This window comes from Lampetra planeri, chromosome 20 (genome assembly GCF_965212315.1).
Source record: "Lampetra planeri chromosome 20, kcLamPlan1.2.h2, whole genome shotgun sequence".
Lineage (NCBI taxonomy): Eukaryota > Metazoa > Chordata > Hyperoartia > Petromyzontiformes > Petromyzontidae > Lampetra > Lampetra planeri.
In genome coordinates, this window is record NC_136126.1 from 9397925 (window position 1) to 9416934 (window position 19010).

General features: G+C 51.3%; 1 protein-coding gene across 3 annotated transcripts in view; it reads left to right on the plus strand.

The window, feature by feature from the left end:
• The window catches only part of MAPKAP1 (MAPK associated protein 1), a 123441-nt gene that overhangs the window by 93538 nt on the left and 10893 nt on the right, over nt 1–19010 (plus strand). For all 3 annotated transcript variants that reach the window (XM_078603521.1, XM_078603522.1, XM_078603523.1), the window contains one exon: nt 6035–6172. In XM_078603521.1, the coding sequence (XP_078459647.1) occupies nt 6035–6172 (138 nt within the window). The remainder of the gene's footprint in view (nt 1–6034; nt 6173–19010) is intronic.

A 19010-nucleotide genomic window follows, 5' to 3' on the forward strand; every position in this document is an offset into this window, starting at 1 on the left:
CCTCCCCCAAGATGGTATCATTACAAGGGACCAGGATCTCCCCCAAGATGGTATCATTGCAAGGGACCAGGATCTCCCCAAGATAGTATCATTGCGAGGACCAGGATCTCCCTCAAGATAGTATCATTGCGAGGACCAGTTCCTCCCTCAAGATAGTATCATTGCAAGGGACCAGGATCTCCCCAAGATAGTATCATTGCAAGGGACCAGGATCTCCCCAAGATAGTATCATTGCGAGGACCAGTTCCTCCCTCAAGATAGTATCATTGCGAGGACCAGTTCCTCCCCCAAGATAGTATCATTGCAAGGGACCAGGATCTCCCCCAAAATGGTATCATTGCGAGGACCAGTTCCTCCCCCAAGATGGTATCATTGCGAGGACCAGTTCCTCCCCCAAGATGGTATCATTGCGAGGACCAGGATCTCCCCCAAGATGGTATCATTGCGAGGACCAGGATCTCCCCCAAGATGGTATCATTGCGAGGACCAGGATCTCCCCCAAGATGGTATCATTGCGAGGACCAGTTCCTCCCCCAAGATGGTATCATTGCGAGGACCAGGATCTCCCCCAAGATGGTATCATTGCGAGGACCAGGCTCTCCCCCAAGATGGTATCATTGCGAGGACCAGGATCTCCCCCAAGATGGTATCATTGCGAGGACCAGGATCTCCCCCAAGATAGTATCATTGCGAGGACCAGTTCCTCCCCCAAGATGGTATCATTGCGAGGACCAGGATCTCCCCCAAGATGGTATCATTGCAAGGGACCAGGATCTCCCCCAAGATGGTATCATTGCGAGGACCAGGATCTCCCCCAAGATGGTATCATTGCAACGAACCAGTATCTTCCCCAAGATGGTATCATTGCGAGGACCAGTTCCTCCCCCAAGATGGTATCATTGCGAGGACCAGGATCTCCCCCAAGATGGTATCATTGCAAGGGACCAGGATCTCCCCCAAGATGGTATCATTGCGAGGACCAGGATCTCCCCCAAGATGGTATCATTGCGAGGACCAGGATCTCCCCCAAGATGGTATCATTGCAAGGGACCAGGATCTCCCCCAAGATGGTATCATTGCGAGAATCAGTATCTCCCCCAAGATGGTATAATTACGATGACCAGAGGACACCCCTCCAAATAGGACTTCAAGTTGCGCGAATTCAACGATGTACATGAAGCGCACGAAGCACGGCGCCGCCCGGCTGGATGTGACTGCGTAATGTGAAACGAGCATCGTGACCCCTTTTGAGAAGGGGGTTGGGGGGGGGGTGAAAGATGATTGTGGTTTATAGTTTGAGACCGCATTTTCCAATATGCTGCTGCTTTGAAAAACCTGGGATTTGGAAGCACAGTCGGGGCATTTTATTTGTTTATTTAGAAAGCAGATGTTATAGGCAATGGCCTTTATAAATAAAACAACCGAATTCTACATTTTATTTTCAACAATAAACCAATGCTGCATTGATAATTTAGTTCACTAAACGTAGGCAGACTACAGCTTTCCCTGAAAACGCACTGGCCTCTTTAATGTCGCACGGCTACGAGCTCGCACTGTTTGTTCTCGAGCGCAGTGATCAACCCTTTTCGGGTTGATCTTCTACACCGCCGCCAGCGCAATCCCGAAAGTGTTTATTTGCATTCAGTGGGCCACCGCTCGTAAAGGGACGTAATGACTCTAAATTGGCTCTCACCTGGCCAAGTTAAAGACGACATCGATTGATTGAGTAGCTCTGAGCCGCGGCGGGGAGGGGGCCGCGGCTCGGCCGAGCGGGCGGCTTCCGCGGATTTCCCCCCCCCCCCCCCCCCTACTGATGTCCGCTGAATGATGGGCCTTTGGTGACCTTGGCGCTGGTGGCCAGGTTCTGACTAATGGGGCAGCCGCTCCGTGAGCCGGAAAATAAAACAAAAGGGCTTCACCTCCCCATGTCTTGACCGCCACTTATTTGTTTCCTGCCTGCAGTCCCGCGACTTGTTTTATTGTTTTTTTGTTTCATTACACTACTATCATTATTTTTTCCGGTCGGATGCCTTGCACCGCTCTCGCCGCGGTGCTGTGCTAAACAATAATAAATAAATAAACCCTCACGGGGATATTTGGACAGGGTCAAGGTGTAGAACGCAAATTAGAATTATTGTGAGTTGTAGTGTTTGCTTTCAGGTTTCGTGTACGTGCGTGTAATATTTTTTCACTTAAATGTAAATGCATTTTGGAAATGGTGGCGTGTCAGGCTGAATGATCAAATCGTAGCACCTGATGACATTCTGGATTTTATATCTGCTTTAAGCCACCTGTGATTACACCAGGTTCTCAAACGTAGTGAATTTATCACTTGATCCCAGTCACCAATGACCACACAAACATAACCATCATCACCTGAAGACGGACGCTTGTGTTGCGACCGAAACGTCGTGTTTTCTTTTGTTATTTTTTCTATCTACGTGACTTTTCCCGAAAGAACCAGAGCGTATATGGATTCCTGCGGTCACGACAGCTTCAAATCAAGACATAACCATCATATACAGCTTTCATAATAATCGGCCAACCCAACTCTACAGGATGACATTTGAAAAAACTATAAATCAAACGACCGAACTACTGGGAGCCACGGATAACGTCTGGTAGGAGTTCTTGCTACCGTTGGTAAGATAAGCAAAGCCCATGGGTCCACCTTCATATAAGAGTGATTGGTTTGTAATGTGACATTGTTCCGTCTTAAATTTCGATTTAAAGCTTTCGTGACTGCAGGGATTCATCTTCTTGGTTCTTTCGGTAAAGTCGCGTAGAAGGGAAGTAATAAAATAATAATAATAAAACATAATAAAATAATTCTCACGACGTTTCGGCCACAACGTAAGCAGCCGTCCCCAGGTGAAGACCAGGTCTGTCATTCAGACGCTGTCTCCCCGACAGACCTGGTCTTCACCTGGGGACGGCTGCTTGCGTTGTGGCTGAAACGTCGTGAGAATGATTTTATTATGTTTTATTTTTATTATTTTATTACTTCCCTTCTACGTGACTTTACCGAAAGAACCAAAAAGATTGTTTTGTCTTGCCACTTCTTAGTGGAAGGTGGCACTTTCTATACTGCTGCCCTGTCTGAAATTCCCTTCCTCTGGCTTCCATGCCTAGACTCCCTTATTGTTGACGTATAGGCTCATCACTCTCCCTCTTCGGCTCGGCATACGACCATGCCAAGGAATATCTCGCGTACTATTCCATGAAAACATTTACAGCACTTTATCCATCCACTGCTGGATGAGAAGGCCTCTGCAAGCTGCGTTGGTTGGCTAACATGCACCACGCTGGTGCAGCGGTGGGGGGGGTGGGCAGGGAGCCAACCGCTGGTGTAGATATCACTCCGCCGCTTGGCCACGGCCAGGAATAGAACTCGTGTATTCGGGATTCGTAGTGTCCCGTGTGTACCGCTGAGCCACGGCTAACACCCCTACAACAACAAAATAAGCGGAAAATACACCCACACGAAACACAAAAAAACGCAACTTTCTTTTTTTAACACATCCCGTCAGCCACATGACCTTCTTGGAGTGCAGTATTTCAGCAGCAGCGGTTTATTGCGAGCCAACTCTGCACTGGTTTGTCCACTCATTGTCTCGTCAGCCGAGTCGGGCTTCATTAAACCAATGCTGCCGAGAACCACCAGATGTCTAAAGGAAAGAATCCTCTCTGTTAGGTATGGGTGCCCTACATTCTTGACAATAATGTCAACCCAGTCCCTTCTCGAGCCTGTCGAGTTGTTACACCCCTCTTTCCTTCCTCTCGTGAAAAAAAAAGCCCGTTCAAATTCTTTACATGGGGCCCCATTTGCCTAATTTGTACCACAGTCTCAAGACATAGTCACACGTAGATGCTTTATTAATCCGCATTCCGTTGTAAATTGCCTCTGCTGGGGTAGAGGGTGGAAAACGCACATCCGGATGCAAACACAGCACGGATGCACGCAGGCCGTGTACTCTCTCCTGCCTCGCAGTCCCCTTCGCCCCCTCCCCTGCACGCTGCAATGATAGCTCCCCCTGCTCCATACCCCCCCCCCCGCCCTTTCCCACGACGCTCCAACATAATCCCTGCTGGTAAATGGAGTGCTGCTTGTGCTGCCACTTCTCGTTTGGGAGGCAGAGGAGCGTGCTCCAGCCGCGCACGGCGGTGAGGGCGGCCCTTTGTGTGTGTGTGTGTTCGTTCGCTCACACGCGGACGGGCGAGCGAGTTGGTGGGTGGGTGGGTGGGCGGGCGAGAGAGAGAGTGCGACCAGTAATTCCCCGTGCCGCCTGGCCGACTGATTGCCGGTTGAGTTTACCGAGATTTGCCACGCTGCTCGCTGACACATCTCATCAGATCACGTTGGGACATTACACGCTGGGTTTGAGGTTGGAAGAGGAGGAGATTGGTGGGGGAGAAAGTAGCAGCTGCTGCATCTAGGAATGCCTGTGTTGAACCGTATAGACGGTGGGGCGTTGGGCAGACAGCGCCGTAAAGGAAACATGCAATAAAAAAAGGAACATGTTTAATCTTCGAGATACATACTTGGGCTGTATAGCCTGGGCTCTTGGATGTCAGTTTCAGACTTAATAGCCAGAGAGAGATTTAAAAATCAGTCGGGCACCCTGCCGTGATGTCCCTGGAGTGCACCTGCAATTATAAAGTCTTTTAGAAATGAAGGTTCAAAGTTGTGTCAGGCAGCCAAACAGCATTGAGACTGGGTATGTAACCAGCAAGAGCAGTACTGCGTTTTTCGAGTTTAAGCTTCCTTTGGATATTAAAGACATTGACTGGATTTACAAAGGATGTCGATCAACGTATATCACAAAAAACACAGGTTTCTCTTTATTTATACGTGGGATTTATTTAGTTTTTATTTTCCAGCAAATGGCATTTCTCAAAGAATGTCGTTGTCCCACTTTTGCCACATCCTGAAACGCTTCCTCAAGTGTGAGAATTGGACATGGCTGCGACTGGACAAAATAGATCACGCCTTCATTTACGTGACCAATAGGCCTCACCTTACTGTGACCTCTCAATGGCTTCTTGACAAAACAGAATCAGCAGCCACACGCTCGACACTGTCGGACGGATGCCTGTCCCACTCCATCGGCATATCCCTCATCCTGCCAATGCCACAATCCACCCCACGCCCGTGCATGAGAAACGTGCTAGATGTTAACTTCCTCGCCTGGTATGTTGGATGTTGTGGATTCGATGCCGACACCTGTATATTGGGAGTTTGCACGTTCTACCCGTGGTCACGTGGATTTTTCTCCGGGTCCTCTGCTTTTTCCCTTCACATTTAGAAAGATGCATTTCGAGTAGTATTTTTTGCTGCTATAAATTTCCAGGTCATAAGCCACTTCGTTGAGCTGTCATTTGTGGCCCAGTCAATTCTGAAAAATAGGCTAATAGCTGTGTGGTCTTTACCTGGTAAGATAAAAAATTTGATTTATTTGCATATTTATTTGTAAGCGGTTTCTTTACATTTACTATACTTGGCACGCCTATTGTCTTTTTGTATTGTTTGCTGAAATGTTATGACATGCCCCCACTGGACATCTGTGACATCATCACATTCCTCCAGTATAAATATTCGGATCTCATTGCTCTGTCTCCACTGTGGTCATTCTCTCGGCCATGCTATCTCCTTTCACAACCATTCCATCGCCCAATTTCTCCCATCTGCCACATCCCTTCCAGCCGTGTGTTAGGGAGCCGCGGTGGCGAGACGTTAACTCCCTCGCCTGGCTTACAGGAGTCCGTCGGTTCGATCCCGACCCCGACGCCTGTATATTTGGAGGTGGTCGCATGGATTTTTCTCTGGGTCCTCCGGTTTTTCCCTCCGCATTTAGAATCAACACGCGTTTAGAGTATCTGTGAAAAAGAGCTTCATAGCTCATCGGATTCCTCCAGTATAAAGATTCAAAATTCTGATTTGCTCATACGGCTTTAACGGGTGCTTGCCAGCAGCTCGGTCGTCCTCCAGCTAACAGCCTGTGCTTACGTCTGCGGCGTCGCGTGTGCCGGGCAGGTATATCGGGTGACAAGGTGGAGATTGACCCCGTGACCCCACAGAAGACCACTACCAAGTTCCTCTTCAAGCAGAAGCCGGTGTCGATAGACGCGGACCTCCTGTGCGCCTGCGACATGGTGGAGGAGAAGGCCCCAGGTACTCGGCACGCACGCACGTACTCGCCCACGCGCACGCCGGCCGGCCGAGTTGTCCTTCCGACAGCTGTTGTGAGCGCCAAGCTTACAACTGTTGAGATAGTGATCCACTGCCCATTGTTGCGAATTAGCTGTCATTTGACCAAATGGAAAATCTTTTTTTGGTGAATGCTTGGGGAGTCAAACTGGGTAGAGAAATTAGGCATGCAACGGCCTATAAAGTCACTTCCATTCTTATGCTCCCTATACCTGCGTCGAACCATAAGTGTAAAATTATTTTTGATTCGTACGTGCTGTAATGGGATCACATGACCCTTCCAGCCACTAGTGAGCTACATTTACAGCAAATAAAAAAAAAGATACAACTTTGAATGAAGCTCTCTGGTCAATTGTCTGGCAACGTATTTTGTTTTCATATGAGCATTGCGGCTCCATTGGTGGTTCTGACGACGAATGGAAATTCCATATTTTCAACAGCATACGGATAAATAAACAAATAATAAAAGTTATTTACAGACCTCTTTTTTTACTCCACAAATGGGTAAAAGCCCTCCCCATGCCACGTCAGTCGTGAGAGTTGACCGTACTTCACGTTTGGTCAGTGCAGGGTTGGTAAAAAGGGGTGTGGGCGCCCGCGACTGGTTCGGATACCGCTCGCCACCGACCTTTGTCGTGGCCGTGATTCGAACCTCGGGGTCATTGGGATCACAGAGCGCTGGCCAGCGAACGGCAGTAACATTGCGGAAAAGTCGTTGGAACGTTCGAGCAGGGGAGACACTTGAAACCGGTCCTGCTCTGCTCGTCGCGTCAAAGAGTTGACCGCGATGATGCCTTCCTCTTCCTGGAACTCTCTATAACCTCCGTCATCTATCCGCCCGCTCGCCCGCCCACTCACCCGCCCATTCGCCCGGCTCCCCACTCGCACGGTAAAAAAAAAAACCTGACGCTGCAGGTACCGAGCAGCATCTGATTGATGCTCGGGGCTTGGGAGGACGAGAAGAGCGTTATTGTTAGCGTGCGTTTGTGCCAAACCTGGACAATGCATGCAAACTTTTAGACCCAGTCACCTGTAAAGTCCCTGAATAGAGGAGAGTAGCGGAACCTGCATATATAAAAAACACAATCTTAGAGGCAGAACATTTTTTTTTGGTGGGCTCATCTCGCTTGTGTCGGCATTCCGGTGACCTTGGGGGTCGGCGATGGGCAATGTGGGGGTGCTCTCCTTTGCTTAAAAGTCTGGGAGGAGAGTGCTGCTTGCGCCGATGCCGGATGTTTATAATACAGGGCCTATTCGGCCCTTTTCTGATATCATATACGAGCCACACAAATTCATTAGTAGGTGTAAACATGACGGCGGAACTAAAATGGAGTAGAGTTGCCCTGTGGGGTAGTCCAGGCACTGCCACAGGAATATTCAATTTACAGCACAGATGTTGCCACTCTAGAGCATTGGAATGTTTGGCAATTGATCAGTTCCATCGTATATTTTTTTTTATTAAGTTCAACGTGTATTTTACTTTGATATATTGGAGGAACCCAGGGAACCTGGAGGAAACCCATGCAGAATAGAGGGAAGACATAAAAACTGCACCCAAAAAGGCACCTCGCAGCCCTTCTCGCTGTGAGGCACGAGCGTGACCACTGCACCACCCAGACGCCACAGAAGCACGACTCCTGTGGCTTGCACTTCCAGTGTCGGTCGCCGACACAGCGCGACTGTTTCCGAGCGGGGGGCGGCTTGTTGTCTCGTGGCACGATGCAGACGGCAAAATGGGAATATAATTTAAAAACGTGTTTTTCTTTCCTTCATGAAGGCCCACCGAGCGAGACCGGCGCGTTCTTTACTTTTTCCCCTTTGCTGTCGAGACTCTCGCCCGACGCCGGTGCGGCAATCGGTGCGAAGCAGCGGCCAGCGGCGGGCCTCCGTTACGCTGGCGCCCGATAACCTTTTCCGAGAGAGGGAGCGCGTCTCGCGGGTTTTTAACTTTAATTGCGGTGTCCACCCGCCACCCGCGACTGCCCTCGCGCCCGCCCGCCCACCCCCCCAACGCTGTTGTCCGCCGCGCTATCTGCCGCCCGCCAATCGCTGACCCATCCCGCGCGGGTGACGGCACGGGCCACGACAGCGGCGTGATTGATTGTCTCGTCTCCCCCGGATGCTCGAGCGAGAGAGGCAGGGAGCCAGGGGAGAGTGAGCGAGAGAGAGGGCGAGTGAGAGTGTGAGCTGGGGAGAGTGAGAGAGAGAGAGGCAGGGAGCCGGGGGAGAGTGAGTGTGTGAGTTGTGGAGAGATGAGTGAGAGGTAGTGAGAGATGAGAGTGTGACCTGGGGGGAGGGAGAGATGAGCGACAGAGGCAGTGAGCAGGAGAGAGTGAGAGAGAGTGATAGAGTGCGCTATGGAGATTGAGAGTGTGTGAGCTGGAGGAAGTCAGAGGATAAGTGAGTTTTAGCGGAGGAGAGAGGGAGATGAGAGTAAGTGTGAACTGGGGGAGGGTGAGAGAGTGCGAGTGAGTGTCGGAGGGAAGTTGAGAGAGCATTTAAGCTGGAGAGAATGAGAGGGCGCGTGAGTGTGTGAGCTGGGGGAGTGGTAGAGAGGGCAAGAGAGGCAGGGAGCTGGGGAATTGGAGAGAGAACAAGTGGCAATGTGAGTTGGGGGAGAGCTGAGCAAGAGTGAGCAAGTGAGCGAGGTAGAACGAAAGGTCAGAGACGGTGACAGAGTGAGGGTGAATAAGTGAACGAAAGAAAGGTACAGACTGAGAGTGTGCAGTAGAGAGTCAGAAAGTAGAGATGTACTGTATAGTGACAGTGCACTGGGGGAGGGGGAGTGAGAGCGTGCGAGAGATTTGAGCTGGCGAGTGAGAGGTGAGTGAGGGGGTGAGTGAGCTGGGGAGAGAGATGAGAGGGGTGAGTGAGCTGGGGAGAGAGATGAGAGAGGGTGAGTGAGCTGGGGAGAGAGATGAGAGATGGGAGAGGGTGAGTGAGCTGGGGAGAGAGATGAGAGGGGTGAGTGAGCTGGGGAGAGAGATGAGAGATGGGAGAGGGTGAGTGAGCTGGGGAGAGAGATGATAGGGGTGAGTGAGCTGGGGAGAGAGATGAGAGGGGTGAGTGAGCTGGGGAGAGAGATGAGAGATGAAAGAGGGGTGAGTGAGCTGGGGAGAGAGATGAGAGGGGTGAGTGAGCTGGGGAGAGAGATGAGAGATGGGAGAGGGTGAGTGAGCTGGGGAGAGAGATGATAGGGGTGAGTGAGCTGGGGAGAGAGATGAGAGGGGTGAGTGAGCTGGGGAGAGATATGAGAGATTGGAGAGGGTGAGTGAGCTGGGGAGAGATGAGAGGGGTAATTGAGCCGGGGAGAGAGATGAGAGGGGTGAGTGAGCTGGGGAGAGAGATGGGAGGGGTGAGTGAGCTGGGGAGAGATGAGAGGGGTGAGTGAGCTGGGGAGAGATGAGAGGGGTGAGTGAGCTGGGGAGAGATGAGAGGGGTGAGTGAGCTGGGGAGAGATGAGAGGGGTGAGTGAGCTGAGGAGAGATGAGAGGGGTGAGTGAGCTGGGGAGAGAGATGAGAGGGTTGAGTGAGCTGGGGAGAGATGGGAGGGGTGAGTGAGCTGGGGAGAGATGATAGGGGGTGAGTGAGCTGGGGAGAGAAGAGAGGGGTGAGTGAGCCGGGGAGAGAGATGAGAGGGGTGAGTGAGCTGGGGAGAGAGATGGGAGGGGTGAGTGAGCTGGGGAGAGATGAGAGGGGTGAGTGAGCTGGGGAGAGATGAGAGGGGTGAGTGAGCTGGGGAGAGATGAGAGGGGTGAGTGAGCTGGGGAGAGATGAGAGGGGTGAGTGAGCTGAGGAGAGATGAGAGGGGTGAGTGAGCTGGGGAGAGAGATGAGAGGGTTGAGTGAGCTGGGGAGAGATGGGAGGGGTGAGTGAGCTGGGGAGAGATGATAGGGGGTGAGTGAGCTGGGGAGAGAAGAGAGGGGTGAGTGAGCTGGGGAGAGAGATGAGAGGGGTGAGTAAGCTGGGGAGAGATGAGAGGGGTGAGTGAGCCGGGGAGAGAGATGAGAGGGGTGAGTGAGCTGGGGAGAGAGATCAGAGAGGGGTGAGTGAGCTGGGGAGAGAGATGGGAGATGGTGAGTGAGCTGGGGAGAGAGATGAGAGAGGGGTGAGTGAGCTGGGGAGAGATGAGAGGGGTGAGTGAGCTGGGAGAGAGATGAGAGATGAGAGGAGTGAGTGAGCTGGGAAGAGAGATGGGAGATGGTGAGTGAGCTGGGAGAGAGATGAGATGAGAGGGGTGAGTCAGCTGGAGAGAGAGATGAGATGAGAGGGGTGAGTGAGCTGGGGAGAGAGATGGGATGGGTGAGTGAGCTGGGGAGAGAGATGAGAGGGGTGAGTGAGCTGGGGAGAGAGATGAGAGGGGTGAGTGAACTGGGGAGAGAGATGAGAGAGGGGTGAGTGAGCTGGGGAGAGATGGGAGAGGGTGAGTGAGCTGGGGAGAGAGATGAGAGGGGTGAGTGAACTGGGGAGAGAGATGAGAGGGGTGAGTGAACTGGGGAGAGATGAGAGATGAAAGAGGGGTGAGTGAGCTGGGGAGAGAGATGAGAGGGGTGAGTGAGCTGGGGAGAGAGATGAGAGATGAGAGAGGGGTGAGTGAGCTGGGGAGAGAGATGAGAGATGAGAGAGGGTGAGTGAGCTGAGGGGGAAGGGGGGTGAGAGATGAGAGTGGGTGAGTGAGCTGGGGAGGAAGAGCGATGAGAGGGAGTGAGGCAGAGGAGCAAAATGAATGAGATGGGTAGATACAACGAGTGAGTGTGAGGGAGGGAGGACAAATGCGAGAATCTCAGAGAGTGTGAGGTGAGAGAGAGAATGACAGATGAGAGCAGGAGACACAGCGGCCGAATAAGAGTGAACAAGGGAGAGATAAATGAGAAGGTCGAGAGCGAGCGAGTAAGAGTTAATGAGGGAGTATGAATGAGAGCGAGGGGGAAGCAGAAAGCGAGCGAGCGGGAGATGGACGGAGCGAGCAAGTGGGAGAGTGATTGAGGAAGAGGAGGCAATGGGAGCTGCGGGGAGAGGGTGCCCGAGAGCGCGCTGCACGGAGGTCACGGGGAGCGCCCGCTCCGTCACACGCGTCCTCGCGCGAGCCCACCGCCAGGGTGTCGCTCGGCTCGCGCACGCGTTGGGATTCGCGGGGTTTTGTTTTTTAATTGAACGTCAGCAGCGAAAGGGTGGCAAGTGGCGAAAGTGTACACGGATGCATTTGTTTTGTTATTCTGCCCGTTCCGTATACCTACTTGTCTGCCCGTCTGTATTTCTGCCAGACTGCCAGTGTGTCTGTCTTTGTGTCAATCTGTCTTGGCCTGCCTTTTCCTGCCTGCTTTGTGTCTGTCTGTCTGTCTGTCCGTCTGCCTGTATCCGCTACCTGCCTGTCTTTTCCACTCTTTTTCCTGCGTGTCCTTTCTCTCGTGCCTGTTCTGTCCTCTGCCTTTTCGTGGCAGCGAAGAACACGGGCACGCACCGTCCACCTTCCCCGGTCTGCCGTGTTCCACGTGTGCTTTTGTGGTCTAGTTTCGACCGTGTCCTTCGTGTCTATCTGTCTCCACCCTTCCGCTCGGCACTGGCACCGAGGTGGAGTAAACAATCTCCTTGCTTGTACTCGACTGAAGGATATATTGGTGCGGGCGTGCTTTGTTTGCGTGCACTTTGCGCGCACACTGCCGCTTTCCTCCCGAATGAGGCTTATCAATGGTCTCGCGAACGTTCGCAAAACCGTTGAAGGAAGGAGAGGCAACCCAAGTGGAGTTCTATAAACTCTTCACTTGTAGCTATGGATAACTTCTGCGGTTGTGCATAATGGACAATGTTTTCCTTCGATTTAGAACATTTTAATCTCAATTTTAATCTCAATTAGAGAATTAGACATGTCCCCTGGTCAACAAAAACATCGTCAGCAGTGTACACAAAATATTGTTCATCTGGCTGACTGGCAGTGGATCAAGCACTTGAATCGAAGAGGGGATCGGCACAGCCCATCCCCAGGGGTCTACAGTTGCTATTGCAGGGGGCGAAACTGGCCCCCTGCAATAGCAATGTGGAATTTCCAACAGATGTGAGCAAGAGGGGGGTGGGGGTGGAGATGCTTCGACGTCAACACAAGCAACCGGTAGAATACGAACGAACCCAACTCGAATGCTCGTGTCCACTGCACCAAACGTAGCCTGGCCGCCCCAGAAAAAAATTCCACTCGCCGTGCGACACGGGCATAGCATGGCTACGCACGGTTCGCCAGGGTGGGGAGGTCGGGCTATTAATATTCACACGCGCGTGCACGCTCATGCGTGTGCGCGCGCTCGCGTGTGTGCGCGCGAGCCTCGATAACCCGCGGCAGGAGCCGGCAGCTCTCCGCCACTCCGCCGAGCCTCATTATGGTAATCTCCGGCAGGCGTCCGACGCGCGGCTGTGTTCTCGCCCATTAATTAATCGCCCGGCTCCCGACGAAAGCAGGTGGTCCTTCCACCCCCACACCAGCCTCCCCTCCCTGAAAGAAAAGAGGGAGGAAAAAAAAAAGGCCCCACCACCACCGCCGCCCTGACATTTAAATAATAGTTGCAACATGCTTCCTTATTATATTTGCCGCCGTTCGCCGCTATTAATCACGCGCGCTTGTCGGTGGCCCGATGAGATGTCAGCACGGCGCGGAGCGGAGCCAGCCAGCCGCACAACGGCCCGCTCGCCCGCTTGGCAGCGGCGGTAGCAGCTGCGCTAATAAACGCTCGCGACGACAACGCCGCCGCCGTATTCGCCACGGCCAGCGCCGCACCGTCCTCTCCCGGCTCGCGTGGTCGGCCGTGAGCCCGCGCTCGCTGCCGATGTGCGCCTCGCACCTCTCTCCGATTTTAGCACGGTTTGGCTACATAACGGTGCGAAAGTAGTTCAACGTTTACATCGTATATAATACATACAAACCCCAAACCCCCCCCCACCACCCCCGCCTTGCTTTGGAGGTACGGGGTTGGTGGATCGCGCAGAGATCGCCATGTACACAAGGCGTGCGGATCGCCTCGGCCCTGATGCAGAGTGGCGGGGGTGACTTTCTACAGTGTACAGCAAGGAGGTCGCCGACTCTGTGCAGAGTTTTAAATTGTCGTCTCCCTCGTACGCGTGGGTCTATCTCCTCCCGTCATCTCAGTGGCCTCTGACAGTTGCCTTCAGCATGACCCCCCCTGAACAGTCAATAAATATCCCCAAAGAAAAATGTTACTCAAATAAGTTGAATTTCTTAGAGAACACGGAGTTTTGAAAAATCTATAATATATATTTTTTAAACCTCACTTTGATAAAAACCTATCATGAATCTTCACAACTTGTTGAAATGTGAAGTGATTTCTCCTGGTTCTTTGGAAACGTGTTGAAAAAGTCTTTCCAGGGAAAATTAAGAATGTTTTGAGACACCACAAATGATGCATCAGCCATGATCAGTCCACTGAAGCTTGCTTGGAAAGCTGAATGGAGTTCAAAAATAATTCGCAAACAAACACCTCCATGAAAGACCCAACGCAGAAGATCGCTGGGTTTGATCTACCACGAAGCTCATGGTCCACCCTAAACCGCATCCGCTGCACAAACCATGGCAGTAGATGCGGATACCCGATGGTGCACAAATAGAAAATTAAAAACTCTCAAGTAGTGTGCGACTGTTGTCATCCAGAACAGACCGTTCAAGGTAGAACGACGCAATGTTCAATCCCACAAATACGAATCCACTCCGCTGCTCCTCAAGCGGTTATCTGACTTGAGAACCTGAATCTGAGATTGTAGTTGATGCTGTGCATCTGCATCAGCCGTACGAGAGAAGAAGTCCACTGCCGGAGGAAGGCCTCCCCAAGTCGCCGCTACCTGTCACGATGCACGCATACGTTAAATGTGTACGTAACTTCTTTCGCGCCGCACATAGCCAGCCGTGCTTATCGGAGGTGCGAATGTGTGCCCTCTTGAGACGGTGTTCAGCGTTCACATTTTTCTCTGAGAGGATTGAAATAATTAGAACATTTCCTGTAAATTACTCCAGAGCGGGGGTGCATCAGAAATAATGTTTAAAAAAACAAGATTTAACTGCAATCACTCTGCGGCCATGATGTAAAACTATAAATATAGGCGACGTTTCGGGCAATGACCCTGCTTCATAGCACGTATAATTCTACGTGACGAATGTGAGTTTTTGTTAATTGTGGTTGTCCGCTGCCAACGCACCAAGCATGACAAAATAATTTGTTTAACTGTAACAGTGATTATCACCGTGCGCTTTTAAAATGCACGAGGATGTTGTGCATTTAAGAGTTTAAAACAGCTGCACGTGTCGGGATGGCATCTGTCTCACTTACCAAGAAATTCGATACAAAATTAAGACTCGAGAAGAATTGAGTTAAATCTCGGTAAGAAAAAAAAAGGAAAATTAAAACAACACTCGCATCCCACTAAATCAGGAGGAAGCCTTTTTTTCTGTTTGCAATGATTAGGCACTGCCGAATTACTTTGAGCTCTTACCCAGCACGCACGCGAACCCTTCCTCGAGTTAATGCGTAGCTGTTCGACACCTCTTTGGGTTCCGGGGTGTGGGGGGACATTGTTACAAAACCAACGTCCCGTTCAGCAGCTTGTCCGTACAAAAACCCGACTACGGAAACAAGAAGGACGGTTCACATCGCAGTGCTGCGAGATATATGTACGCGGAACGTAACGTCGTGTCGAATGGACGTGGGGTGGCGCGGAAATGTAGGTGTGGCCTTGAGTTGGTCGTGGAAATTCCACATTCTCATGGTGGTGGCCAGTCTCTCGATAGAATGAGCACTGTTCACACCCCACAATAATGCGCTACACGTTTGTTTGACCCCCCTATGAATGGTACGCTGGTATAGGGAAACGGTAGTGCAGCGGTCAGCGCGCTACGCTACGAACCCGGCGACCCAGGTTTATTTCCCGGTCACGGCCAACGCCGGTGATGATTATCTGAACTGATCCTGGGCCTCCCCTAGGTCGACTCGGCTTTAAATGAGTACCTGATGCGGTGTGTGAACATCGCTACTGGGGAGAAGAAAGGTGGTCTCGGGCGTGGTGCTGGCCACCCACCCCCTCGTGTGCCGTGCCGGCTTTAATAGGTGCTCGCTAACAGCACTTGCCCCGACGGTCTGTTAAGGCTATGGGCGTGGGAGGCTGGGGTCTTTGTCTGAATAGTATGCTGAGTAGACCCCTGACCGGGATTTGAACTGCCCCCACCCTGCTGGGTGAGAGTCTTATTTGCTCTGCTCACGGAGGGAATTCAGAGCAATGTCTCTTCAGTGAATGACATGACTGATAGCACAATTTAGATACAATCGATGTTTGTGGAAAAGTTTTAAACATGAGTACATACAACTCTTATTTCAGAATTGAATGATCTTATTTGGCCATAAAGTGCTGATGGCAAGGGTGCCCGACTCACAAATCCATGTTGGTGGTTTACTCAGTCCATCGTTACTCCACTGTGGCTAAAGCAAGTACCATTTTGTGAGAAGTCAACAGTTGTCGTCTTTTGGAAATATTGTTCCCCACAACAATAATGAGGTGCTGCGGTGGCGAGATGTTAACTCCCTCGCCTGGCATGCAGGAGGTCGTGGGTTGGATCCTGGCACCTGTATATTTGGAGTTTGCACTTTCTCCCCGTGGTCGCGTGGTTGTTTTTCCCGGCTCCTCCAGGTTTTTCCCTCCACATTTAAAAAGATGCGTTTCGAGTAGTTTATTTGGCTGCCATGAGTTGGCACACGATATGCCAGTTTTGTTAAGCTATCATTTGGGGCCAGGTCACTTCTGACAAAGAGCTACATAGCTCAGTGGGCCTTACCTGGTAAAATAAAATTTACCTCCGTTTTTATCGTCGATTTTCCACCACAGGCTCTGGGCCGCTCACAGACGAGCACCATGCTCTTGCTCATTTGGCTGCCAAGGCCGGACCTTGTCAGCCTCGCTTCGCATAAGTTACGCTTGATTAAAAGTTGACAAATTGTGCTTCCGTGCTGCTACGCTCGGCCTAATGTCTTTGCGAGCGAGCGGCAGGCACGCAGGTGCTTAACGGGAAAGGTGGGCGGACGACTGGGAGGGGGGGGGAGAGCATTGGGTTGTAGGAGCGGGAAAAAGCTCCAAAAAAAGCGTTAACAGCGAAGGCACACACGGCGGGCGTGGTGCTGCGAGGGAATGTTTGATTAGTCGGCCAGATGGCGACGTGTGCAGGGCTCAGGAAAATAATGCGCTTTTTACAGACTACGCGCTGTCAGGCCCGTGATCATTGCATCGCGCCGCCACCCGCCGCTCCGATTCTGCTGACAATTTCATTTGCTGATTAATTGCGAGCACGGCACGCCACCATCAATCAGCGTTCACACGAGCGCCGGGTGGCGGTGGCTGCGGTGGTGATGGCGGCGGCGGCGGTTGCGGTCGACGCTGGCGGCAGTGATGGTGGTGGCAACATTTCTGCGCGAAAATTTCTGACGCAAATGTCATGTTTCTGTGCCCAAGTGGCCGGGATTACGGAGAGAGGAATGGTCAGTGACTCATTCGCAGCGGCAGTTACAGAAACATCACCAGCAGCAATAACGTTATATTCTAAAGAATTGCGGCTCGCAATTGGAACGTTTCAACTACTGTTTAGGGCTTGTTTCCGCTTTCCATCACTCGGGCATCAACAAAACGAGGATCACTTTATGCAGGTCAATTGTATTCATCCTGTTTCTCTGACGGGCCCTCGCCACAGGAACGTGGAATCTCAGACACTCGTTCGGTGTGAGTAGAAGACTCAAGAAGTCTCTTCCAGGGAGGGAAAAGACAACTCTGGTGGTGGTGGTGACGACAACAACGTGCATGTGATATACAGCACTTGGCAGATGAGCATTGGTGGGTCGCATTGGTTTGTGATGCTTAAAGACTTCCTCACCTGCAAGGTGGCCAGCGGATGGCGAGACAGTAGATGAGTTTTTGAAATCTTCTGTGTGGAGCTGTAAGTGGCATCCCCCTCTTGCGTTGTTTTCTTTCTCCGGGTACTCCAATTTGCTCCCAATGTATATAGGGTTGCCAAAAGATGCCAAATGAAGGACCCTACTGAAAAAATAACGTTACTTTTAGGCATTCCTGTATGTATGTATGGATGAATAGTGGTCATCAATGGATTAAGTGGGCATGAATGGATTACTAGTGGGAATGAATGGATTAAGTGGGAATTAATGGATTAATATAGGGAATGAATGGATTAATAGTTGGCATAAATGGAACCAAGTTAGTTAACAAAGAATAACTGTTAAGCTCCTGATCGACTTGGAACTAGGGACTTGCATTAGCAATGCATTCAGTCTCAGGCTTATTGCAGACACAGCATTTATTTAAAAAAATCATATTCCTTGCCTTCAAATGTGGCGGATTAATGGTATCAAGCCGATCACATTGAATTTGGGCTAAATTCCAGCTACGAGAATTCTAAATAAATTCGACGGTGGCGCGATGAACCTCGCTGTCATATGCAGAGCGGTTGTCAAAGTGCTGCCCTCTTTTGCGCGTGGATCACAGGTCACTCGAAGGGATCTCGAAAAGTAGCTCTGTGATACCCACTTCCGTGGGCTGTTCTCTGACACAAAGGGTTGCGCGCACCGCCGTGCGAGTGATCCAAAGGGGGTACTGAATTTCGTGGCGGTGTGATGCCCATAGTGCAATCGGAATTAAAAAAAAATGCGTGACTAAGCGACAAACAAATCGTCTTCACTTCTAGCCACTGCAGTAATACTTGACAATTTAATCAGCAGGTGATAAAATAAGTCTCGGGACTTGTTTTGGGAGGGTCCTGCGTTGGGGCGTTTGACCAACCCCTTGTTGGAAGAAAGACTGCTCGAAGAAAAACCCGCACATACGACAATATAACACTAAACGATCCCTCCACATTGGCTGGCAACCTGTTTGTTGCGTTGCCATCTTCAGCGTCACCTCGCAGGCTGGGAGCGTGGCAGCGCATGTTGATGAAATCTGCCCAATCTCAGCACCAAGCCCGCCTCTAGAGCACTGGATTACAGGCGTGCATTAACAGCACACCAGGCCATTAATTATGCCTCGTTAATGTCCGAGGAGGCAGATGTTGGTCGCTCATATGGAACAGAAAAAAAAGATACCAAGGTTCCTGTTTTGCTGGCACACAGCCACGTGGGCTGGTGGGGTTGGCACTCATTGGCCCATCGTTGCGTCTCGCACACGCTCAGACATAGATCTTCCATTTAACGTCAGAGACTTGAGTAGAAAGTTGTCGACAAACACCCGGCTAAGGCCACCGTGGAATGCAAGGGGGGGTGCGGTGTAACCAGCACCACATCCGACCACCTTTGTCTTCCTAGTGCCTGTGTTCACACACACACTGCACCTGGCACTATTTTAAGGCTGAGATGACCTAGGGAAAGCCCACGGCATGTTCAGATACCGCTCTCCATGGATGGGAATTGAGGTAAAGATGGCTGGGATTGTAGCGCAATTTCTCAAACCACTGTCCCGCCACTCTCCAAAGACAGACCCCCGTGTAGCCTTTACAGACTGTTTGGGGAAGTGCTGTTAGTAAGCACCTATGAAAGCCGACACCGCACACAAGGGGGTGGGTGGCCTGCACCATGCCCGACCACCTTTGTCTCTCTAGTGGTGATGCTTACACACCGCACCAGGTACTAATTTGGGGCCGAGTTAACCTAGGGGAGGCCGAGGACCGGTTCAGATAATCGTCACTGGTGTTGGCCGTGAGCGGGAATCAAACTCGGGTCACCAGGTTCGTAGCGTGGCGCACTAACCGTCACCGACACCACCG